Source organism: Erithacus rubecula (genome assembly GCF_903797595.1).
Source record: "Erithacus rubecula genome assembly, contig: scaffold_1098_arrow_ctg1, whole genome shotgun sequence".
Lineage (NCBI taxonomy): Eukaryota > Metazoa > Chordata > Aves > Passeriformes > Muscicapidae > Erithacus > Erithacus rubecula.
In genome coordinates, this window is record NW_027636314.1 from 1 (window position 1) to 25,562 (window position 25,562).

The 25,562-nt window shown below is 58.4% G+C and overlaps 1 protein-coding gene and 1 pseudogene across 2 annotated transcripts; one reads left to right on the plus strand and one right to left on the minus strand.

Moving 5' to 3' along the window:
* Positions 1-284: 284 nt before the first annotated feature.
* On the minus strand, positions 285-2,310 carry LOC306815231 (retinol dehydrogenase 8 pseudogene; annotated as a pseudogene). The gene is made up of 2 exons (XR_013777898.1): positions 2,189-2,310; positions 285-447 (listed from the first exon to the last, which is right to left on the minus strand). The product of XR_013777898.1 is annotated as a retinol dehydrogenase 8 pseudogene (transcript).
* A 2,287-nt stretch (positions 2,311-4,597) lies between these two features.
* Positions 4,598-25,510, plus strand: LOC306815232 (RAS protein activator like-3-like; the record flags this gene model as incomplete). The annotated part of the gene is made up of 15 exons (XM_079331832.1): positions 4,598-4,605; positions 5,983-6,175; positions 11,246-11,663; positions 13,815-13,939; positions 14,577-14,687; positions 14,772-14,860; positions 15,867-15,990; positions 16,712-16,810; positions 17,412-17,951; positions 19,411-19,555; positions 19,942-20,086; positions 21,647-21,883; positions 23,827-24,028; positions 24,115-24,218; positions 25,251-25,510. Coding segments are annotated over 15 exons (2,800 nt in total), but the record flags the coding sequence as incomplete, so codon positions are not given.
* Positions 25,511-25,562: the final 52 nt, after the last annotated feature.

The window sequence follows — 25,562 nt, forward strand, 5'->3', positions numbered from 1 at the left end:
CTCCAAATCTCCCCCAGACCACCCCAAATCCCCCCAAAATCCCCTCAAACCACCCAAAATCCCCCCAAAATCCCCTCAAACCGCCCCAAATCTCCCCCAGACCACCCCAAATCCCCCAAAATCCCCTCAAACCACCCCAAATCCCCCCAAAATCCCCTCAAACCACCCCAAATCCCCCCAAAATCCCCTCAAACCACCCAAAATCCCCCCAAAATCCCCTCAAACCACCCAAAATCCCCCCAAAATCCCCTCAAACCGCCCCAAATCCCCCCAAAATTCCTCACCCACGACGTCCACGCGCCCCCCCCGGGACCCCCGCCAGGCACTCGGCCACGGAGCTGTCGCTGGTGACATCGAGCTGCAGCACGCGCAGGGTGTCGCCGAGGGTGGCACCCGCCGCGGCTTCCAGCGGCCCCCGGCGCGACAGGTCCCGCATGGTGGCCAGGACTGAGACCCAAAAAACCCAAAAATATCCCAAAGATTCATCAGGGATCCCAAAAACTCCATCTGGAATTCACCGGGAATGATGGCCAGAACTGAGACCCGAAAAACCCCAAAAATATCCCAAAAGTTTAGCAGGGATTCCCTCGGTACGGGTCCCGTATGGTGGCAGGACTGAGACCCAAAAAACCCCAAAAATATCCCAAAAGTTCATCAGGGATCCCTCGGGACGGGTCCCGCATGGTGGACGGGACTGAGACCCAAAAAAACCCAAAAATATCCCAAAAGTTCATTAGGGATCCCAAAAATTCATCAGGGATCCCTCGGGACGGGTCCCGCATGGTGGACGGGACTGAGACCCAAAAAACCCCAAAAATATCCTAAAAGTTCATCAGGGATCCCAAAAACTCCATCTGGAATTCACCGAGAATGGTGGCAGGACTGAGACCCGAAAAACCCCAAAAATATCCCAAAAGTTTAGCAGGGATTGCCTTGGGACGGGTCCCGCATGGTGGCCAGGACTTGAGACCCAAAAAACCCCAAAAATATCCCAAAAGTTCATCAGGGATCCCAAAAACTCCATCTGGAATTCGCCGGGAATGATGGCCAGAACTGAGACCCAAAAAACCCCAAAAATGTCCCAAAAGTTTAGCAGGGATTCCCTCGGTACGGGTCCCGTATGGTGGCAGGACTGAGACCCAAAAAACCCCAAAAATATCCTAAAAGTTCATCAGGGATCCCTCGGGACGGGTCCCGCATGGTGGCCAGGACTGAGACCCAAAAAACCCCAAAAATATCCCAAAAATTAATCAGGGATCCCAAAAACCGCATCTGGAATTCCCCGGGACAGGTCCCGCATGGTGGCCGGGACAGAGACCCAAAAAACCCCAAAAATTTCATTGGGGAACCAAAAAATCCCCCAAAATTTAGCAGGGATTCCCTCGGGACAGGTTCCGCGTGTGGCCAGGACTGCGACCCCAAAAAGACCCCAAAAATTCATCCGGGATCCCCCAAAAACCCCAAAAGTTCATCAGGGATCAGAAAAAACCCACCCCAAAATTCATCAGGGATCCCAAAAATTCATCCGGGATCCCCCAAAAAACCCCAAAAGTTCATCAGGGATCAGAAAAAACCCACCCCAAAATTCATCAGGGATCCCAAAAATTCATCCGGGATCCCCCAAAAAACCCCAAAAGTTCATCAGGGATCAGAAAAAACCCACCCCAAAATTCATCAGGGATCCCAAAAATTCATCCGGGATCCCAAAATCCCATTTTGGGGACAATCCGGGGGTGTCCCCTCCCCTCCCTTCCCTGGTTGTGCAACCCCTTCCCTCCCGCCTTGGGGACACTTGGGGACATTTGGGGACCCCCGCCCCAGACCCTCCTCGCTTTGGGGACACTCGGGAATATTTGGGGACATTTGGGGACCCCCGCCCCAGACCCTCCTCGCTTTGGGGACACTCGGGAATATTTGGGGACATTTGGGGACCCCCGCCCCAGACCCTCCCCGACTTGGGGACACTCGGGGATATTTGGGGACATTTGGGGACCCCCCCAGACCCTCCCGGGGTGTCCCGCGTGTCCCTCAGTGTTGGGGACAATCCCCCCCTCTCCTCCCCTCCCAGGTTGTGCAACCCCTTCCCTCCCGCCTTGGGGACACTTGGGGACAATTGGGGACACTCCTCCTCCCCCTCCCCGCCTTGGGGACACTCGGGGACATTTGGGGACCCCCCCCGCCCCCTCACCCAGGTATCGCCGCTGGGGGTCCCGCGCGAGGAGCACGGCCACGGCCAGGCCGATGCCCGAGGAGCAGCCGGTGACAAGGACAGTGCGGGCCGGGGGGGTGGCCATGGTGTCACCAGTGTCACCAGTGTCACCAGTGTCACCAACCCCCCCCCCCCCCACGCGGGGAAAAGGCTCTTAACGGGATCAGCGCTCACGTGGTGGCACCGGGATCGGGGTCACGGGAGGGCGGGGACACGGAGGGGACACGGGGCGGGGGGGGGACAGCGCGGGGTGTCACCAAGGTAGAGGGACAATGGGGGGGGTGACACTGCGGGATGTGCCCAAATGAGGGGGGGCACGGGGGTGGCACCACGGGATGTCCCCAAATGAGGGGCGACAATATGGGGGGGACAGCGCGGGATGTCCCCAATATGGGGGGGACACGGGGGGGGACAGTGCGGGGTGTCCCCAGGGTAGAGGGACAATGAGGGGGTGACACCGCGGGATGTCCCCAGTGAGGAGGGGACACGAGGGTGGCACCACGGGATGTCCCCAAATGAGGGGGGACACGGTGGGGACAGTCTGGGATGTCACCAACGAGGGGGTGTGACACTGCGGGATGTCCCCAATATGGGGGGGACACGGTGGGGACAGTCTGGGATGTCACCAACGAGGGGGTGTGACACTGTGGGATGTCCCCAATATGGGGGGGACACGGTGGGGACAGTCTGGGATGTCACCAACGAGGGGGTGTGACACTGCGGGATGTCCCCAATATGAGGGGGGACACGGTGGGGACAGTGCGGGGTGTCACCAACGAGGGGGTGTGACACTGCGGGATGTCCCCAATATGGAGGGGACACGGGGGTGGCACCACGGGGTGTCCCAAATGAGGGGGGGACACGGGGACAGTGACACCCCAAGGTGTCACCAGGGTGGGACAAAAGGGGTTTGGGGAAATTTTGGGAGGCGTTTTGGGGCGATGGGAAGTTTAAAAATCATCCCTGGGGGGGATCCCAAAATTTTTGGGGAGTTCATGAGGGAATTTGGGGTCTCGATCCCCCCAAAATTTGGGGTCTGGGAGGGGTTGGGGGTCCCTGAAGGTTTTTGGAGTGTCGGGGAGGATTTTGGGGTGAAGTTTTTAGGGGTCCCCAGGTTTTTGGGTTTTTTTTTGGCTACTCAGAAGGATTTTTGGGATGGGTTATTTGGGGGTACCGAGGAAGATTTTGGGTTGAATTTTTGGGGGACCATGGGGGCTTTTTTGTGGGTGCCAAGGAGGATTTTTGGCTGAAATTTTGGGGGTATTTTGGAGGAGAATTTTGGGGTGGGTTGTCCCCAGTGAGAGTCGGGGGGGAAACACCAGATACCCCCAAAAAGGGAGGGAAGAAATTTGGGGATCCCAAGGGAACACGGGCAAGAGTGAAGTGGGGGGGGGGGGGGTCCTGATTTCAAGGCTCCTGAAAATTTTGGGGGTGGGATCTGAAAATTTCAGGTGTGTCCCCAAAATTCGAGGGGTCCCAAAACCGCAGGGGGAATCCCGGGGAAGCCCCGAAATTGGGGGGGGGGGGTCCAAAAAAATGGGGGGGCTCAGGGGGATCCCCACAAAGAACCGCGCAGAAATCCCAGGATGATTTGCATAACCACGCCCACATTTTAAAAAAGTAATACACGAGATTTTTAATTGCATAACCACACCAAAAATTACACAACTCCCGCGTAAATGAATATTTGCATAACCACGCCCACACTGCAAATAAAGTAATGAAAAGGATTTTTAATTGCATAACCACACCAAAAATTACACAACTCCCGCGTAAATTAATATTTGCATAACCACGCCCACACGCGCGGAGAAACGACCGCGCGAAACTCTGCGAAAAGCCACCAATCAGCGCGTGGAATGCGCGACTCATTTGCATAACCACGCCCATCGCTTACTGCCGATGTCTCCGGGCGTTGTTCGCTCCCAGTTCCCTCCCAGTGCTCCCAGTAAAGCGGCACCGGCCGGGAAAGCGCTCCCAGTCCCTGCCCGGGGCTCTCAGCATCGCTGCCGCTGCTGTCCCTGTCATTCCCAGCGCTCCCAGTATCGCTCCCAGCGCCGCGCCCGGGCCGGGCTGGGAGCGGGAGGAGGAGGAGGAGGAGGAGCGGGGGGAGGAGGAAGAGCAGCAGCGGGAGGAAGAGGAGGGACAGAGGAGGAGCGATTTTGGAGCCACGCGCTTGTGCCGGGCAGCCCGCAGCTTGGCCCGGGAGCGGCAGCATCGCCCCCCAAAAAGGCGCAGGTGAGCGGGGAGGGGGAGCTGGCCCCAGATGCATGGCGGGGGGCTCCGGGAGGGTTTTATTTTGCGGCTGAGGGGATGTTTGGATGTTGGCGGAGCACAAAGGCGAGGCGGGAATGGCGCTGGCGGGATGGTGGCGGGTCCCGCGTGGCGATGGCCCGGTAGCGGCGGGGACGGGGCGATACCGGCTCCGGGGATCCCCGGCAGAGGCGGGGGGAAGGCGGGAGCCCCGGAGCGGGGAGAGAGCAGAGGGGCGATCCCGGAGCCGGGGGACCCCCGGGAGGCTGGAGGGGTGCGGGAGGTTGGTGCTGAGCGGGCTCCGGGCCCCCGAGGCTGAAAGGGGCGCTGACTGCTCCAGCTGCCCTCGGGCAGCGCCACCATCGAACCCAACGCGCTCAGCCCTTGTTTTCCCCCAAACCAGGATTCCCCAAACCTCGGCACCGAGGAGAAGGAAGCCATGAGGACGAGGTCGATGGGCCGGGAGCCGCAGGCAGGTGAGGAGGAATTCAGTGCCCCTTTCCCGCTGTGTCCTGCTCCATCTGCCAGCCCAGCACAGCCCTGGGGGGATCTCCTTGCCCTTGCCTGTGGCACGGAGGCAAATCCCATCCTGTCCTTGTCCTTGCTCCCGCAGACACGGAGCTGAGCACGGAGAGCAGGGAGGAGAAATCCCCGCGGCACAGCCTCGGGCAAGAGGCCGTTTGCAGCGGCTCCACGGGGCAGGAATGGAACGGGGAGGAAAAGCCCCTCAGATCCCGCAGCAGGAGGGGCTGCAAACGCACAGCCCGGGGATCCCAGCAGGAAAGAGCCAGCCCGGGCCGGGGAGGCGGCCGGAGCTCGGAGCTGGGGCTGCGTGAGCAGCTTCACCATGGGGAGAAGCCCCACGAGTGCTCGGAATGTGGGAAGAGATTCATCAGCAGATGGAAACTGACTGTGCACCAGAGAATCCACACTGGGGAGAGACCCTACGAGTGTGGGGAGTGTGGGAAGAGATTCATCAGCAGAGGGAAACTGACTGTGCACCAGAGAATCCACACTGGGGAGAGACCCTACGAGTGTGGGGAGTGTGGGAAGGGATTCAAGGACAGGTCAGAGCTGAATGTGCACCACAAGAGCCACAGTGAGGAGAGACCCTATGAGTGTGGGGAGTGTGGGAAGAGATTCAAGCAAAGCTCACAGCTGACTGTGCACCAGAGGATCCACATTGGGGAGAGACCCTACGAGTGTGGGGAGTGTGGCAAGAGATTCGGCAACTACTCAAACCTGAGAGCGCACAAGAGGATCCACACTGGGGAGAAGCCCTACGAGTGTGGGGAGTGTGGCAAGAGATTCAAGCAGAGCTCACAGCTGACTGTGCACCTGAGGATCCACACTGGGGAGAGACCCTACGAGTGTGGGGAGTGTGGCAAGAGCTTCAACAGCCGCTCAGCCCTGAATATGCACCGGCGCATCCACACTGGGGAGAAGAGCTACGAGTGTGATAAATGCAGGAAGAGATTTTTATCAACAGGCCATCTCCTCCAGCACTATCACACTCACAGGGATGAGAGGCCCTTTGAGTGTCGTGTCTGCAAGAAGCTCTTCAAGCACAACTCCCATCTCATCAACCACCGGCGCACCCACACTGGGGAGAGGCGCTACGAGTGTGATAAATGCGGGAAGGGGTTTCAGACCAGCTCTGGTTTCCTCGTGCACCGTTGCATTCCCAAGGATGAGAGGCCGTTCCGCTGCTCTGTCTGTGGGAAGAGCTTCAAGTGCAGCTCTAATCTCCTCACCCACCAGCGCATCCACACCGGGGAGAGACCCTACAGGTGTGATAAATGCAGGAAGGGGTTTAAAACCAACTATCATCTGGTCCAGCACTATCGTATTCACACGGGTGAGAGGCCTTTTGAGTGTCCTGAGTGTGGGAAGGGCTTCAAGCAAATCTCACACCTCGCCGCCCACCGGCTCATCCACACGGGGGAGAAACCCTACGAGTGTCCCGAGTGTGGGAAGAGCTTCTCACACCAATCTTCCTTGGCCAAACACCAACGGAATCTGCACTGAAAGAAGCCCTGCAGGTGTGGGAAGAGCTTCGTGCGCTGCTGCAGCTCCATCCCCATGGCAGGATCCACGCTGGATGATCCCCAGGGACCCCCGGTGGGCAGAGCCCCCCTGAGCCCTGGTGCTGCTGATCCCTGTTGGGAAGACACCTGGCTGGGGGCTCCACATCCTCCTGCCTCCCATCCCAGTCCAGTTCCCATTCCTGCTCTCCTTCCCTCTCCCTGTCCCGTATTCTCTGCCCGCTTGTCGTTCCCATATTCCCAGTCCCACGTTCCCTGTGTGATGGGAAGGGTAAGGATTTGACAGGAAGCTCTCACAGATATTTATGCACAACGTTTCTATTTTTTTATTTCCACTGGATAACTTTGGAGATCTTCTCCAACCTAAATTCTCCATTTTGATTATCTCTGGCACATGGGCATCTTCTACAACTGAATGGGGAGGGATTGGATCAAAACCTCTGATTCTGGGGACACTGGGATGGAAATCCCTTCCCAAAATGTTCTTCACGTGGATGCTCTGACTGCTGGGACATGTAAATCCTTCTGTCCTGATCTTGAAACACTGAACTGTCTGTTTGAAAACCTTTGAAAGTTGTGAAAGTGTGGTGAAAATAAAGATGTTGAACTAAGGCGTGGGTGGGGATGTGTGGGGGGTACAGTGATAATGGTGGGGACATGGCAGGACATGAATGGGACATGGATGGGGACATGGGACCATGGACATGGATGGGGACATGGCAGGACATGGATGGGACATGGGGACACATGGATGGGACATGAGGGACATGAATGGGGACATGGATGGGACATGGGACCATGGATATGGATGGGGACATGGCAGGACATGGATGGGGACATGGGGACACATGGATGGGACATGAGGGACATGAATGGGGACATGGATGGACCATGGGGGACATGGATGGGGACATGGGGACACATGGATGGGACATGAGGGACACATGGATGGGACATGAGGGACATGAATGGGGACATGGATGGGACATGGATGGGACATGGATGGGGACATGGGGAGACATGAATGGGGACATGGATGGACCATGGGGGACATGGATGGGGACATGGGACCATGGACATGGATGGGGATGTGGGACCATGGACATGGATGGGGACATGGGACACATGGATGGGACATGGGGACACATGGATGGGACATGGGGACATGAATGGGGACATGGCAGGACATGGATGGGGACATGGAACCATGGACATGGATGGGGACATGGGGAGACATGGATGGGACATGGGGGACATGAATGGGGACATGGATGGGACATGGGGACACATGGATGGGACATGAATGGGGACATGGATGGGACATGGGACCATGGACATGGATGGGGACATGGGGACACATGGATGGGACATGAGGGACATGAATGGGGACATGGATGGACCATGGGGGACATGGATGGGGACATGGGGACACATGGATGGGACATGAGGGACATGGATGGGGACATGAATGGGACATGGGACCATGGACATGGATGGGGACATGGCAGGACATGGATGGGACATGGATGGGGACATGGGACCATGGACATGGATGGGACATGAATGGGGACATGGATGGGACATGGATGGGACATGGGACCATGGACATGGATGGGACATGGGGACACATGGATGGGACATGAGGGACATGAATGGGGACATGGATGGACCATGGGGGACATGGATGGGACATGGGGACACATGGATTGGACATGAGGGACATGGATGGGGACATGGATGGGACATGGGACCATGGATATGGATGGGGACATGGGGACACATGGATGGGACATGAGGAACACATGGATGGGACATGAGGGACACATGGATGGGACATGAGGGACATGGATAGGGACATGGGACCATGGACATGGATGGGACATGGATGGACCATGGGGAACATGGATGGGGACATGGGACCATGGATGGGACATGAGGGACATGGATGGGGACATGGATGGGACATGGAACCATGGACATGGATGGGGACATGGATGGGACATGGAACCATGGACATGAATGGGGACATGGCAGGACATGGATGGGACATGGATGGGGACATGAGTGACATGGATGGGACATGGATGGACATGGATGGGACATGAGTGACATGGATGGGACATGGGGGACATGGATTAGACATGAGGGACATGGATGGGGACATGGATGGGACATGGAACCATGGACATGGATGGGGACATGGCAGGACATGGATGGGACATGGATGGGGACATGGGACCATGGACATGGATGGGACATGAGTGACATGGATGGGGACATGAGGGACATGAATGGGGACATGGTAGGACATGGATGGGGACATGGTAGGACATGGATGGAGACATGGGACCATGGACATGGATGGGGACATGGGGAGACAGGGACATGGACATGGATGGACATGGGCATGGATGGGACATGAGGGACATGGATGGGGACATGGGGGACATGTATGGGGACATGAGTGACATGGATGGGACATGAGTGACATGGATGGGACATGAGGGACATGGATGGGACATGGGGAGACACAGGGACATGGATGGACATGGGTGGACATGGATGGGGACATGGCAGGACATGGATGGGGACATGGATGGACATGGAGGACGTGGATGGGGACATGGGGGACATGGATGGACATGGGTGGACATGGACATGGATGTGACATGGGTGACATGGATGGGGACATGGGGGACATGGATGGACATGGCAGGACATGGATGGGGACATGGCAGGACATGGATGGACATGGGGGACGTGGATGGACATGGGGGACGTGGATGGGGACATGAGGGACATAGATAGGGACATGATGGGGCACGCCCATGGATGGGGACATGGCAGGACATGATGGGGACAACATCAATGCCACCAGAGTGCCACCACAGTGCCACCAGAGTGCCATGGATCCCAGCTGGACACTGCTCTGTCCACCCCCTGCCCCTTCACCCCCCACCCCTGATGACCCCCACCCTGCCCCCACACTAACCCACCACCCCAAAAAACCCCCCAAAAAAACCCAAAAATATCCTGAACATCAACTCCAGCTTTTCCCTACAGAGCACGGGGGAAACTGAGGCACGGGGGAAACTGAGGCACGGCGGAAACTGAAACACGGATTAGTGTGTGTGTGGTGGGGGTGATTTGGGGACCCCCCAAATTCTCACCTGAGCATCTCGGACACCCCGATTGTCACGTGGAGAAGAGGAGGAGGATGAAGAGGAGGAGGAGGAGGAGGAGGGAGAGGTGAGGGTGTGACTGAAACTCCTCCCGGTCACGCGGGAAGCCGCGACAGGAACCGGAGCCGAGCGCGGAGGTACCGCGGGGACATTTTTGGGGTGGCGGGAAAAAAGGGGGGGGGACAGTCCCCAAAAATCCCCCCAAAATCCTCAGGGGATGCTGCAGCCAGCACGGGGGTCTCGCAGCATCCTCGGCGCGGGGGGAGTGGAGGGGGAGACCCCAAAATTTTTTGTCACCCCCCCCCCCGGCGACAGGATGTGGGTCACCCCCCCCCCTTTTTTTGGGGCGCTGGTGACAAATCGGTGACAAAAAACGCAGAGGGGTGGCAGGGGGAGGGGGGGGTCTGTGTGACCCCCGAGTGAGGGGGACCCCAAGGTGACAAAGGGGGGGTCGGGGGTGTCCCCAAAGTGCGGGGGGAGGGGGGGGAGGGGGAGGAGGTGGGGGGAGGGGAAGCGCGGTTGGGGAGTGACGGAAACGCCTCCGGTGCCGCCTGAGCCCCGGGCGTGGGGGTGGCGGGGACCTGTCACCGTGTCACCGTGTCACCGTGTCCCTCTGTCACCGTGTCACCGTGTCCCTCTGTCACCGTGTACCCCTGTCCCTCTGTCCCCCTGTCCTGTCCCCCGTCTCCCTGTCTCCCTGTCCCTCTGTCCCTTTGTCACTTTGTCCCCCTGTCCCCCTGTCCTGTCTCCCTGTCCCGTCCCTCTGTCCCTCTATCCCTCTGTCCCTCTATCCCCCTGTCCCTCTGTCCCCTGTCCCTCTGTCCCTCTGTCCTTCTGTTTCTTTGTCACTTTGTTCACGATGTCCCCCTGTCCCTCTGTCCCCCTGTCCTGTCCCCCTGTCTCCCTGTCCCTCTGTCACCGTGTCCCTCTGTCCCTCTGTCCCCCTGTCCTGTCCCCGTGTCCCCCATCCCACCACCCCCAAATCCAACCCCTGGACCCCCCAAAGTTAATCCCCCCACCCCACAAACCCCAAACCCACCCCCACATCCATCCCCAAACCCCCAAAAATTACTCTCCCCACCCCCCAAAACCCCAAATCCGACCCCAAATCCTTCTCTGGACCCCCCAAAATTACTTCCCCCACCCCACAAAACCCCCCAAAATCACTCCCCCACCCCCCAAACCCCAAACCCACCCCTCAAAACCCCCCAAAATCGCTCCCCCACCCCCTAAATCCACCCCCCAAAATCACTCCCCCCACCCCCAAACCCCAACCCCACCCCCAAATCCACCCCCAAACCCCCCAAAATCACTCCCCCCCACCCCAAAAAAACCCAATCCCACCCCCCAAACCCCCCCAAAATCGCTCCCCCCACCCTCCCAAAACCCCAAATCCGACCCCAAATCCATCCCTGAACTCCCCAAAATTGCTTCCCCCACCCCCCAAACCACAAACCTACCCCCCAAAAACCCCCCAAAATCACTCCCCCCACCCCCCAAACCCCAAACCCACCCCCAAAAACCCCCCCTAAACTCACTCCCCCCTCCCCCCACAGATGGAACCCACCCCCTCCCCGCCCTCTCCGGAACCCCCCGCCCTATTAAAAACCTACAAGTGGCGAACCCCCCTGCAAGGGGGGGACCCCGAAAAACTCGGGGGGTCCCCGGGGAGCCGGCGCTGGGCGAGGCTGCAGAGCTGGAAACGCTCCTACAGCCACCCCGACAGCGACTGTCGCGACAGAGGAGGCGACAGCAGTGTCACCAAGGCCAGCGCCAGGCGGTCGCTGTTCCAAAGGGCTTTTTCCGCCCCCTCCAAGTGGCCCAAAGGGGTCGGGGACGCGCGGGGACACGCGGGGACGCGCGGGGACGCGCGGGGAGGACACGAGGGGACAAAAACGGCACCGCCGGCGACGCTGCAGCGATACCTGGGCAGGAGGAGGGGGAGAGGAGACGGGCAGGAGAGGGAGGGGGCAGGTGAGGGGGATTTTGGGGGGATTTTGGGGTGGAATTGATGGATTTGGGGGTGATTTGGGGTACGGGGTGATGGATTTGGGGGTACCTGGGCAGGAGGAGGGGGAGAGGAGACGGGCAGGAGAGGGAGGGGGCAGGTGAGGGGGATTTTGGGGCTATTTTGGGGTGATTTGGGTGATTTGGAGTGATTTTGGGTGATTATGGGTGCGGGGTGATGGATTTTGGGGTGATTTGGGGTTTGGAGTGGTGGTTTTTGGGGTGATTTGGGGTACGGGGTGATGGATTTGGGGGTACCTGGGCAGGAGGAGGGGGAGAGGAGACGGGCAGGAGAGGGAGGGGGCAGGTGAGGGGGATTTTGGGGGGATTTTGGGGTTTTTTTGGGGTGATTTCGGATGATTTGGGGGGATTTGGGGTGCGGGGTGATGGATTTTGGGGTACGGGGTGATGGATTTTAGGGTACCTGGGCAGGAGGAGGGGGAGAGGAGACGGGCAGGAGAGGGAGGGGGCAGGTGAGGGGGATTTTTGGGGGTCCCCCCTGTCCCCTCCTGTCCCCTCCTGTCCCCTCCTGTCCCCTCCTGTCCCCGCTGTCCCCTCCTGTCCCTCCTGTCCCCTCCTGTCCCCTCCTGTCCCCGCTGTCCCCTCCTGTCCCTCCTGTCCCCTCCTGTCCCCTCCTGTCCCCTGATGTCCCCTCCTGTCCCTCCTGTCCCTCCTGTCCCCCCCTGTCCCCCACTGTCCCCTCCTGTCCCTCCTGTCCCCCACTGTCCCCTCCTGTCCCCTCCTGTCCCCGTGCCAGCGCTGGCACTGATGGTGGCACCGGGCCAGGACCGGCCAAACCGGCTCAGGGCCACCCACGGGGCTGGCACGGGGCCACCGGGGCGTGTCCCCACCCGTGTCACTGTCACCGTCACTGCCACTGTGATTGTCACTGTGTCATTGTCATGGTTACTGTGTCACTGTGTCACTGTGTTTGTCACTGTGATTGTCTCTATGTCACTGTCATTGTGTCACTGTCACTGTGATTGTCACTGTGTCATTGTCACTGTCACTGTGTCACTGTCACTGTGTCACTGTCACTGTCATTGTCACTGTGTCATTGTCACTGTCACTGTGTCACTGTGTCACTGTCGCTGTGTCACTGTCACTGTGATTGTCACTGTGTCACCGTCACTGTGTCACTGTCATTGTCACTGTGTTACTGTCACTGTGTTTGTCACTGTGATTGTCTCTATGTCACTGTCATTGTGTCACTGTCACTGTGATTGTCACTGTGTCATTGTCACTGTCACTGTGTCACTGTCACTGTCATTGTCACTGTGTCATTGTCACTGTGTCACTGTGTCACTGTCGCTGTGTCACTGTCACTGTCATTGTCACTGTGTCACTGTCACTGTCACTGTGTCACTGTGATTGTCACTGTGTCACTGTGTGACTGTCTCTGTCACTGTGTCACCGTCACTGTGTCACTGTCACTGTGTCACTGTCATTGTCACTGTGAGTGTCACTGTGTGACTGTCTCTGTCACTGTGTCACCGTCATTGTGTCACTGTCACTGTGTCACTGTCATTGCGTCAGTGTCACTGTGATTGTCACTGTTTCACTGTCACTGTGTCACTGTCACTGTGTCACTGTGTCACTGTGTCATTGTCACTGTCACTGTGTCACTGTGTCACTGTCACTGTGTCACTGTGTCATTGTCACTGTCACTGTGTCACTGTGTCACTGTGTCATTGTCACTGTCACTGTGTCACTGTGTCACTGTGTCACTGTGTCACTGTGTCATTGTCACTGTGTCACTGTGTCACTGTGTCACTGTGTCACTGTGTCACTGTCTCTGCCACTGTGTCACTGTCACTGTCATTGTGTCACTGTGTCACTGTGTCACTGTGTCACTGTCACTGTGTCACTGTCACTGTCACTGTGTCACTGTGTCACTGTGTCACTGTGTCACTGTGTCACTGTGTCACTGTCACTGTCACTGTGTCACTGTGTCACTGCCACTGTCACCATCACCATCACTGTCACCTGTCCCTTGGTGTCACCACACCCTTGCTGTCACCTCCACCTGCCCCTCACTGTCCCCTGTCCTTGGTGGCACTGCCACCCCCCTGTGGGTGACAGTGTCACCGTGCCCACCCGCCCGTTCTGTCCCCTCAGTGCCACCCTTGGGGACATCCCCGGTGCCACCGGTGCCACCGGTGCCACCCGATGCCACCGTGTGGGACGTGTCCCAGTTCTCGCTGCTGGACGGACACCTGGTGCCACTGGGCAGGGACGAGGAGGTGGGAGGGGACAGCGGGAGTGTCCCCAAATGTCACCAATGTCACCAAATGTCCCCAATGCCCTCTCAGTGTCCCCAATGTCCCCAAATGTCCCTGATGTCACCAATGTCTCCAATGTCCCCAATATCCCCAATGTCCCCAATGTCCCCAATGTCCCCAATATCCCCACTGTCCCCAATGTCCCCAAATGTCCCCAATGTCCCCAATGTCCCCAATGTCCCCAATGTCCCCAATATCCCCACTGTCCCCAATGTCCCCAAATGTCCCCAATGTCCCAAATCCCCCAATATCCCCAATGTCCCCAATGTCCCCAAATGTCCCCAATGTCCCAAATCCCCCAATATCCCCAGTGTCCCCAATGTCCTCAATGTCCCCAAATGTCCCCAATGTCCCAAATCCCCCAATATCCCCAATGTCCCCAATGTCCCCAATGTCCCCAATGTCCCCAATATCCCAAATGTCCCCAATGTCCCCAAATGTCCCCAATGTCCCAAATCCCCCAATATCCCCAATGTCCCCAATGTCCCCAATGTCCCCACTGTCCCCAGTGTCCCCATTATCCCCAAAATCTCCAATGTCCCCATGTCCCCAATGTCCCCAATGTCCCCAATATGCCCACTGTCCCCACTGTCCCCAGGCCCCCTGGCGCAGCAGGACCTGCCCTGGCAGTGCCACCTCCGATGCCACCACCCTGTGCCACCGCCCCGAAAATGAGCAACCCCCGAGCTGCCAGCTCAGCAATGTCAAGGTGGGACAGCCCCGCCCTTGTCCCCTGTGTCCCCTCCCTGTCCCCTCTGTCCCCTCCCTGTCACTGTCCCCTCCCTGTCCCCAGGGGTTGCTGTGGAAGAAATTCCTCCGGGACAAGAAAAGTCGAGGTGGCACCAAAAGTGACACAGCGGTGGCAGCGCCCGAGGGTGACAGGTAGGGGACACTGCTGTCCCTTTTTGGGGTCTTGGTGACACTCCTGTCCCCATTTTTGGGCTCCTGGTGACACTCCTGTCCCATTTTTGGCATCCTGGTGACCCTGCTGTCCCCTCAGTGTCACTTTTTTGGAGCCCTGGTGACACTGCTGTCCCCTCAGTGTCCATTTTCGGGCTCCTGGTGACACTCCTGTCCCCATTTTTGGGCATCCTGGTGACACTGCTGTCCCCTCAGTGTCACTTTTTGGAACCCTAGTGACACTGCTGTCCCCTCAGTGTCCATTTTCGGGCTCCTGGTGACACTCCTGTCCCCATTTTTGGGATCCTGGTGACACTCCTGTCTCCATTTTTGGAATCCTGGTGACACTGCTGTCCCATTTTTGGGGTCCTGGTGACACTCCTGTCCCATTTTTGGCACGCTGGTGACACTGCTGTCCCCTCAGTGTCCATTTTCGGGCTCTTGGTGACACTCCTGTCCCCATTTTTGGCATGCTGGTGACACTCCTGTCCCCATTTTCGGGCTCTTGGTGACACTCCTGTCCCTTTTTTGGGCTCCTGGTGACACTGCTGTCCCCATTTTTGGCATCCTGGTGACACTGCTGTCCCCTCAGTGTCACTTTTCGGGCTCCTGGTGACACTGCTGTCCCCTCAGTGTCACTTTTTGGAGCCCTGGTGACACTCCTGTCCCCATTTTTGGCACGCTGGTGACACTGCTGTCCCCTCAGTGTCCATTTTCGGGCTCCTGGTGACACTCCTGTCCCCATTTTTGGCATGCTGGTGACACTCCTGTCCCCATTTTCGGGCTCTTGGTGACACTCCTGTCCCTTTTTTGGGCTCCTGGTGGCACTGCTGTCCCCATTTTTGGCATCCTGGTGACACTGCTGTCCCCTCAGTGTCACTTTTCGGGTTCCTGGTGACACTGCTGTCCCCATTTTCGGGCTCCTGGTGACACTGCTGTCCCCTCAGTGTCACTTTTTGGGCTCCTGGTGACACTGCTGTCCCCCCAGGGTCCCCAGCCGCAGCGCTTCCCGCGAGTCCCTGGTGCCACCCCCCTGGCTGGACCTCACAGGGGACAATGTCACCGTCCGGCCCGTGCACGGCAGCGTGGTGGGGGAGAGGTTCTGCTTCCAGGTATGGGGGAGGGGCTTGGGGGGACCCCAGACCCAAAAAATGGGAACTGGAGTTCCAAAAATGAGAACAAGAGTAAAAAAAATGGGAACAAGAGTCCCAAAAAATGGCAAGAAGAGACCAAAAATGGGAATAAGAGACCAAAAAATGGCAAAAAAAAAGAGACAACAATAGTCAAAAAAATGGCAACAAAAAATGGCAACTAGAGTCCAAAATGTCCCTGTCCCCCTTAATGTCCCCTCAGTGTCCCCTAATTGTCCCCTCATTGTCCCCTCACTGTCCCCTCCCTGTCCCCTCTCTGTCCCCTCACTGTCCCCTGTGTCCCCTCCCTGTCCCCTCACTGTCCCCTCACTGTCCCCTCTCTGTCCCCTCACTGTCCCCTGTGTCCCCTCTCTGTCCCCTCTCTGTCCCCTCTCTGTCCCCTCACTGTCCCCTGTGTCCCCTCTCTGTCCCCTCACTGTCCCCTCACTGTCCCCTCCCTGTCCCCTCTCTGTCCCCTCACTGTCCCTCACTGTCCCCTCTCTGTCCCCTCACTGTCCCCTCATTGTCCCCTCTCTGTCCCCTCCCTGTGCCCTCCCTGTCCCCTCACTGTCCCCTCCCTGTCCCCTGTGTCCCCTCACTGTCCTCTCTCTGTGCCCTCCCTGTCCCCTCTCTGTCCCCTCCCTGTCCCCTCTCTGTCCCCTCCCTGTCCCCTGTGTCCCCTCACTGTCCCCTGTGTCCCCAGGTGATCACACCTGAGTGCAGCCGCTCCTTCGGCTGCTCCTCCCTGGCCGAGCGCGATCGTTGGATCGAGGAGCTGCGCAGGACAGCACAGCCCAACAAGGTGGGGACACCTGGGGACACCTGGGGACAGCTGGGGACAGCTGGGGACAGCTGGGTATGGCCTGGGGATGGCCTGGGGACACCTGGGCACACCTGGGGACAGCCTGGGGACACCTGGGGACACATGGGGATGTCCTGGGGACAGCCTGGGGACACCTAGGGAAACCTGAGGATACCTGGGGATGGCCTGTGCACACCTGGGGACACCTGGGGACACCCGGGGAACAGGGTCCCTTTATCCCCTGTCCCTGTGACCTCACCCCCTTTGTCCCTTTATCCCCTTGTCTCTCTGTCCCTTTACCCCCTTGTCCCCTTGTCCCTCTATCCCCTTGTCCCTTTATCCCCTGTCCCTCTGTCACTTTATCCCCCTGTCCCCTTGTCTCTTTATCCCCTTGTCCCTCTGTCCCTTTGTCCCCTTGTCCCTCTGTCCCTTTATCCCCTTGTCCCCCTGTCCCCTTGTCCCTTTATCCCCTTGTCCCCTTGTCCCTTTGTCCCCTTGTCCCTTTATCCCCTTGTCCCCTTGTCCCTTTATCCCCTTATCCCTTTGTCCCTTTATCTCTTGTCCCCTGTCCTCTTGTCCCTTTATCCCCCCCCTTCACCAGGACAACTGCGAGCGCCTGGAGCTGGCTCTGACCCTTTGGGTCTACGAGGGTCGCCACCTCCCCCCTCGCCGTCGCCTCCGCTGCCACCTCCAGCTGGACGGCGCCCTCTTCGCCCGCACCACCGCCAAACCCGCCGGCGCCGACGGACAACTCTTCTGGGGAGAACTCTTCCAGTTGGCCGCCCTCCCCCCGGCGCGCGCCCTCACCGTCGCCCTGTGCCGCGACGACCACCCCGGGCAGCCGGTGGCCGCCGTCACCATCCCGCTGGCCGAGCTGGCGGCGCCGCGGCAGCAGCCCCTGGAGCGTTGGTACGAGCTCAGCGGCGCCGGCGGCGGTGCGGCGGTGCCGGCGGTGCGGCTGCGCGGGCGTTACCGCCAGGTGAGGGTGCTGCCCATCGTGCGCTACAAGGAGTTGGCAGAGTTCATCACCTTCCACTACCGGGAGCTGTGTGGCCGCCTGGAGCCGGCCATCGCCGCCCGGCACAAGGAGGAGCTGGCTGGAGCTTTGGTGCGAGTCTTGCAGAGCACCGGCAAGGCCAAGGTGGGGTGGGGTTGGATGTCTTGGGTTGGGTTTGGTTGGGTTTGGTTGGATGTCTTGGGTTGGGTTTGGTTGGATGTCTTGGGTTGGGTTGGGTGGGGTTGGATGTCTTGGGTTGGGTTTGGTTGGGTTTGGTTGGATGTCTTGGGTTGGGTTTGGTTGGATGTCTTGGGTTGGGTTGGGTTGGGTTGGGTTGGATGTCTTGGGTTGGGTTTGGTTGGATGTCTTGGGTTGGGTTGGGTTGGGTTGGATGTCTTGGGTTGGGTTGGGTTGGATGAATTGGTTTGGGATGTCTTGGGTTGGGTTGGGATGTCTTGGGTTGGGTTGGATTGGATGGGTTGGGTTGGATGAATTGGGTTGGGATGGGATGTCTTGGGTTAGGTTGGGTTGGGTTGGGTTGGATGGGATGGGTTGAGTTGGATGAATTGGGTTGGGATGGGATGTCTTGGGTTAGGTTGGGTTGGGATGGGTTGGATGAGTTGGGCTGGGTTCAATTGAGTTGGGTTGAGTTGGGTTGGGATGAGTTGAGTTGGCCTGGATGAGTTGGGATGGGCTCAATTGAGTTGGGTTGGGTTGGGTTGGGATGAGTTGGGTTGGATGAGTTGGATTGGGTTGGGTTGAATTGGATTGAATGAATTGGGATGAGTTGGGTTGGATGAGTTAAGTTGGGTTGGATTGGGATGAGTTGGGTTGGGTTGGGTTGAATTGGATTGGATGAATTGGGATGAGTTGGGTTGGATGAGTTAGGTTGGGTTGGGTTGAGTTGGGTTGAGTTGGGATAGGCTCAGTTGAGTTGGGTTGAGTTGGGTTGACATGGATGAGTTGGGTTGGATGAGTTGGTCTGGGTTCAATTGAGTTGTGTTGAGTTGAGTTGAGTTGGGTTGAGTTGGGTTGAGTTGGGTTGAGTTGGGTTGAGTTGGGTTGGGTTGGGTTGAGTTGGGTTGAGTTGGGTTGAGTTGGGTTGGGTTGAGTTGAGTTGAGTTGGGTTGGATGAGTTGGTCTGGGTTCAATTGAGTTGTGTTGATTGAGTTGAGTTGGGTTGAGTTGGGATAGGCTCAGTTGAGTTGTGTTGAGTTGGGTTGACATGGATGAGTTGGGTTGGATGAGTTGGTCTGGGTTCAATTGAGTTGTGTTGAGTTGAGTTGAGTTGAGTTGAGTTGAGTTGGGTTGAGTTGGGTTGGGTTGGGTTGAGTTGGGTTGAGTTGGGTTGAGTTGGGTTGAGTTGAGCTGGGTTGGATGAGTTGAGCTGAGCTCAGTTGAGTTGTGTTGAGTTGGGTTGGATGAGTTGAGACACAACCCTAAACACAAAAAACCCAACTCAGACTTCCAGAACATCCAACACAAACTCACCTGCTCATTTTGGTACCACCGAGCCCTTTGGTGCCACCAGTGCCACCAAACCCTCCTGGTGTCCCCCCACACCCTCCTGGTGTCCCCCCAAACCCTCCCGGTGTCCCCACAGTCGTTCCTGATCGACCTGGGCGTGGCTGAGCTCGACCGTTTCGATGACCACGACGCGCTGATCTTCCGCGAGAACACCTTGGCCACCAAGGCCATCGACGAGTACATGAAGCTGGTGGGGGCCAAGTACCTGCAGGACACTCTGGGTACGGGGAGGGGACATTGGGGACATCCTGGGGGGTGGCAGGGGGTGTGGTGGACGCCGCTGACCATCCATGGGGACGTGGTTTGGGTTCCTCTGTCCATCGCTGTCCTGGTGACCCATGGGGACGTTGTGGTCACCCCTCGGTCACCTCATGGGTTGTGGGACCACCATGGGGACGTGGTTTGGGATTGTCTTGGTCATTCCTGTCCTGGTGACCCGTGTGGACATTGTGGTGACCACTCAGTCCCCTCATGGGCTGACCATCCATGGGGATGTGGTTTGGGATTGTCCCAGTCATTCCTGTCCTGGTGACCTCTCTGTCCTCTCATGGGCTGTCCCTGTCCCCAGGGGAGGTGGTGGTGACACCCCTGTCCCCTCTGTCCCCAGGGGAGGTGGTGGCCCGGCTCTGCAGCTCCCAGCAGAGCTCTGAGGTCGATCCCAGCCGCTGCTCGGACCTGGAGCTGCCCCAGCACCGGCAGCACCTGCGCCAGGTGTGCCAGGAGACGCTGCGGCGCATCACCGACAGCTCCGAGTGAGGGACACCAGGGGACACCGGGGGGACACCGGGGGACACTGGGGGGCGCTGGGGGGACACCAGGGACAGGAGAAACCTGGACATGGGGGTGGCATTGGGGACACGGGGGTGGCACCGGCAGCACCTGCGCCAGGTGTGCCAGGAGACGCTGCGGCGCATCACCGACAGCTCCGAGTGAGGGACACCGGGGGACACCGGGGGGACACCGGGGAACACTGGGGGGCACTGGGGGACACCGGGGAGACACTGGGGGGCACTGGGGGGACACTGGGGGGACACTGGGGGACACTGGGGGGCACTGGGGGGCACTGGGGGACACTGGGGGGCACTGGGGGGACACCGGGGGACACTGGGGGGACACTGGGGACAGTAGAAACCTGGGACAAACCAGGACATGGGGGTGGCATTGGGGACATGGGGGTGACACTGGGGACAGGAGAAACCTGGACATGAGGGTGGCACTGGGGACATGGGGGTGACACTGGGGGCAGGAGAAACATGGACATGGGGGTGGCACTGGGGACATGGGGGTGACACTGGGGGCAGGAGAAACATGGACATGGGGGTGGCACTGGGGACAGGAGAAACCTGGACATGAGGGTGGCACTGGGGACATGGGGGTGACACTGGGGACAGGAGAAACCTGGACATAGGGGTGGCATTGGGGTGGCATCAGAGACATGGGGGTGGCATTGGGGGCATGGGAGTGACACTGGGGACAGGAGAAACCTGGACACCAGGATGGACTTGGGGACAAGTTTGGGGACAGGGATGACAACTGACCCCAGTAAGGACACCTGGGGACAAACTTGGGGACAAGGATGAAGATGGACACCAGATGGGCTTGGGGTCAAGTTTGGGGACAGGGATGGGGATGGACACCAGGATGGACTTGGGGACAAGTTTGGCAACAAGTTTGAGGACAGGGATGACGACTGACACCAAGATGGACTTGGGGACAAGTTTGGGGACAATTATGACGACTGACCCCAATAATGACCCCTGAGGACAATCCCGGTGACGAATCCATCCCCGTGCCCGCGCAGGTGGCTCCCGGATGGACCTGGAGATAAGTCTGGGGACAAGTTTGGGGACAAGGATGAGGATGGACACCAGGATTTGACCCAAGGACAAATCTGGGGACAAATTTGAGGACAGGGATGGGGATGGACACCAGGATGGACTTGGGGGACAAGTTTGGGGACAAGGATGAAGATGGACACCAGATGGACTTGGGGGACAAGTCTGGGGACTAGTTTGAGGACGGAGATGAGGATGGACACCAGGATGGACTCAAGGATGAGTTTGGGGACAAGTTTGAGGACGGAGATGAGGATGGACACCAGGATGGACCTGGGGACAATTTTGGGGACAAGGATGACAACTGACCCCAGTAATGACACCTGGGGACAAATTTGGGGACAAGCCTGAGGACAGGGATGACGACTGACACCAAGATGGACTTGGGGACAAGTTTGGGGACAATTATGACAACTGACCCCAATAATGACCCCTGAGGACAATCCTGGTGACGAATTCATCCCCGTGCCGGCGCAGGTGGCTGCCGGCCGAGCTGGGCGCCGTGTTCGCGGCGTGGCGCGGCGCCTGCGCGGCGCGGGGCAAGGCGCCCCTGGGGCAGCGCCTGGTGTCGGCCTCGCTCTTCCTGCGCTTCCTGTGCCCGGCCATCATGTCCCCGAGCCTCTTCGGGCTGGTGCAGGAGTATCCCGGCGAGGCCACGGCCCGCGCGCTCACGCTGGTGGCCAAGGTCATCCAGAACCTGGCCAACTTCACCACGTAGGTTTGGGGTGGCTCCTGGGTTGGGTTGGCTCCAATTTTGGGTTGTCCTCAAGGCTGGGTTTTCTCCAAGTTTGAGTTGTCCCCAAGTTTGGGTTGTCCTCATCGTTGGATTGTCTCCAATTTTGGGTTGTCCCCAGTGTTGGGTTGTCCTCAAGTTTAGGTTGTCCTCAAGGTTGGGTTGTCTTCAAGTTCAGGTTGTCCCCAAGTTTGGGTTGTCTCCAAGGTTGGGTTGTCCTCAATGTTGGGTTGTCCTCAAGTTTAGGTTGTCCTCAAGGTTGGGTTGTCTTCAAGTTCAGGTTGTCCCCAAGTTTGGGTTGTCTCCAAGGTTGGGTTGTCCTCAGTGTTGGATTGTCTCCAATTTTGGGTTGTCCCCAAGTTTGGGTTGTCCCCAAGGTTGGGTTATCCCCAATTTTGGGTTGTCCCCGGGTTGTCCTCAAGGTTGGGTTGTCTCCAAAGTTGGGTCATACCCAAGGTTGGGTTGTCCTGAAGTTTGGGTTGTCCTCAAGGTTGGGTTGTCCCCAGTTTTGGGTTGTCTCCAATTTTGAGTTGTCCTCAATGTTGGGTTGTCTCTAATTTTGGCTTGTCTCCCCAAGTTTGGGTTGTCCCCAGTTTTGGGTTGTGCTCAAGGTTGGGTTTTCTCCAATTTTGAGTTGTCTCCAAGTTCAGGTTGTCCCCAGTGTTGGGTTGTCCTCAAGTTTAGGTTGTCCTCAAGGTTGGGTTGTCCCCAGTTTTGGGTTGTCTCTAATTTTGGGTTGTCTCCCCAAGTTTGGGTTGTCCCCAGTTTTGGGTTGTCCCCAAATTTGGGTTGTCTCCAATTTTGGGTTGTCCTCAAGGTTGGGTTGTCCCTAATTTTGGGTTGTCCCCAAGGTTGGGTTGTCTCCAACTTAGGGTTGTGTCCAATTTTGGGTTGTCCCTAAGTTTGGGTTGTCCCCAACATTGAGTTGTCCCAAATTTTTGGGTTGTCCCCAGTTTTGGATTGTTCCCACTTCTAGGTTGTCCCCAAGTTTGTGTTGTCCTCAAGTTTGTGTTGTTCTCAAGTTTGGGTTGTCCTCAAGTTTGGGTTGTCCCCAATTTTAGGTTGTCCCCAGTTTTGGGTTGTCCCCAAGGTTGGGTTGACCATGTCAGTGACTCCTTGACCACAACGATGACCCCTGACCCTGGCACTGACCCCTTGACCATTCCAATGACCCCTTGACCATTCCAATGACCCCTTGACCCTTCTGATGACCCCTTGACCCTTCTGATGACCCCTTGACCATGGCATTGACCCCTTCACCATGGCATTGATTCTTTGACCATTCTGATGATCCCTTGGCCATTCCAATGACCTCTTGACCATTCCAATGCCCCCTTGACAATTCCAATGACCCCTTGACCATTCCAATGACCCCTTGACCATTCCAATGACCCCTTGACCATTCCAATGACCCCTTGACCATTCCAATGCCCCCTTGACCATTCCAATGACCCCTTGACCATTCCAATGACCCCCTGACCATTCCAATGCCCCCTTGACCATTCCATTGACCCCCTGACCATTCCAATGCCCCCTTGGCCATTCCAATGACCCCTTGACCATTCCAATGCCCCCTTGGCCATTCAAATACTCCCCTGACCATGGCATTGACCCCTTGACCATTCCAATGACCCCTTGACCACTCCAATGCCCCCTTGACCATTCCATTGACCCCCTGACCACTCCAATGCCCCCTTGACCATTCCATTGACTCCTTGACCACTCCAATGACCCCTTGACCACTCCAATGCCCCCTTGACCACTCCAATGCCCCCTTGACCATTCCATTGACCCCCTGACCACTCCAATGACCCCTTGACCATTCCAATGACCCCTTGACCATTCCATTGACTCCTTGACCACTCCAATGACCCCTTGACCACTCCAATGCCTCCTTGACCCTTCTGCCGACCCTTGACCCCAGTTTTGGCGAGAAGGAGCCCTACATGACCTTCATGAACGACTTCCTGGAGGACAACTGGGCCACCATGGCCGAGTTCCTGCTGGCCGTGGCCACGCCCGAGGCGGGCGCCCACGCTCCCACCGAGGCCGGCGGCGTGGACCTGGCGCTGGAGCTCGCCACGCTGCACCTGCTGCTCTGTGACATCTTCTCCAGCCTGGACCAGGTGCCACCACTGTCCCCGTGATGTCCCCAAGGCCGGGGTGGTCACGGTGGCCTTGTCACCGCAATGTCCCCGCGGTGTCCTGGCAGGAAACGCAGGAGGAGCTGGAGCCGCTGCCCACCATCCTCAGGGCCATCAAGGAGGGGACGCCAGTGCCCGTGTCCGTGCGGCTCGGGGCGGCCACAGAGAGGAGGTGACACCTGGGGACAATGGGGACAATGGGGACAATGGGGACAATGGGGACAATGGGATAATGGGGACAGTGGGGACAATGGGGACAGTGGGGACAGTGGGGACAGTGGGGACAGTGGGGATAAAGGGGACAGTGGGGACAGTGGGACAGTGGGGATAATGGGGACAGTGGGGACAGTGGGGACAGTGGGGACAGTGGGGACAGTGGGACAATGGGGACAGTGGGGACAGTGGGGACAGTGGGACAATGGGGATAATGGGGACAGTGGGGACAATGGGGACAATGGGGACAGAGTGACAATGGGGACAATGGGGACAGTGGGACAGTGGGGACAGTGGGGACAGTGGGGATAATGGGGACAGTGGGGACAGTGGGGACAATGGGGACAGTGGGGACAGTGGGGACAGTGGGGATAATGGGGACAGTGGGGACAGTGGGGACAGTGGGGACAGTGGGGACAGTGGGACAGTGGGGACTGTGGGGACAATGGGGACAGTGGGGACATTGGGGACAGTGGGGACAGTGGGGACATTGGGGGATGCCAGTGCCCGTGTCCATACTGGCCACTGGGAGGAGGTGACATGTGGGGACAATGAGGATATCTGGGGACAGTGGGGACAATGGGGACATGTGGGTATCAGGATTTGGGGTCCCCCTCACTCCGGCCACATTGGGGGTGCCTCATCTCTGTCCCCCTGTCCCCTTGTCCCCTGTCTGTGTCCCTTTGTCCCCTGTCCCTATCCCCTGTCCCTCTGTCCCTCTGTCCCCTGTTCCTCTGTCCCCTGTCCCCTGTCCCTTGTCCCTGTGTCCCTGTCCCCTGTCCCTGTCCTCTGTCCCCTGTCCCTCTGTCCCTTGTCCCATTGTCCCTTATCCCTCTGTCCCCTTATCCCCCTGTCCCCTGTCCCTGTCCCCTGCCCGTGTCCCTCTGTCCCCTGTCCCTCTGTCCCCCTGTCCCTTTGTCCCCCTGTCCCCTGTCCCTGTCCCCTGCCCGTGTCCCTCTGTCCCCTGTCCCCCTGTCCCTTGTCCCCACAGCCCCTCAGACCCCCCCAAGCCCGGCTTTATCCCCCCCCGCGATTTGGGCAAGCACAGCCCCCTCATCAAGAGCCAGTCCCTCACCAGCATCCGCCGCCTCCGCGGCGGCCACGACGAGGCGACAACGACAGCGACAACGACAGCGACAACGACAGAGCCATCCCCGGAACCCAGCCCGGTACCGGCCCCGGTCCCGGCCCGGTCCCGCCGCAGCGTCCAGCGCACCCAGAGCGTCCCGGCTCAGCCCAAAGCGCTGCGGGGTCCGGCGGCTCCGGCCAGCGCCGGACACGCGGCCCCGGGGGTGGCCGAGGG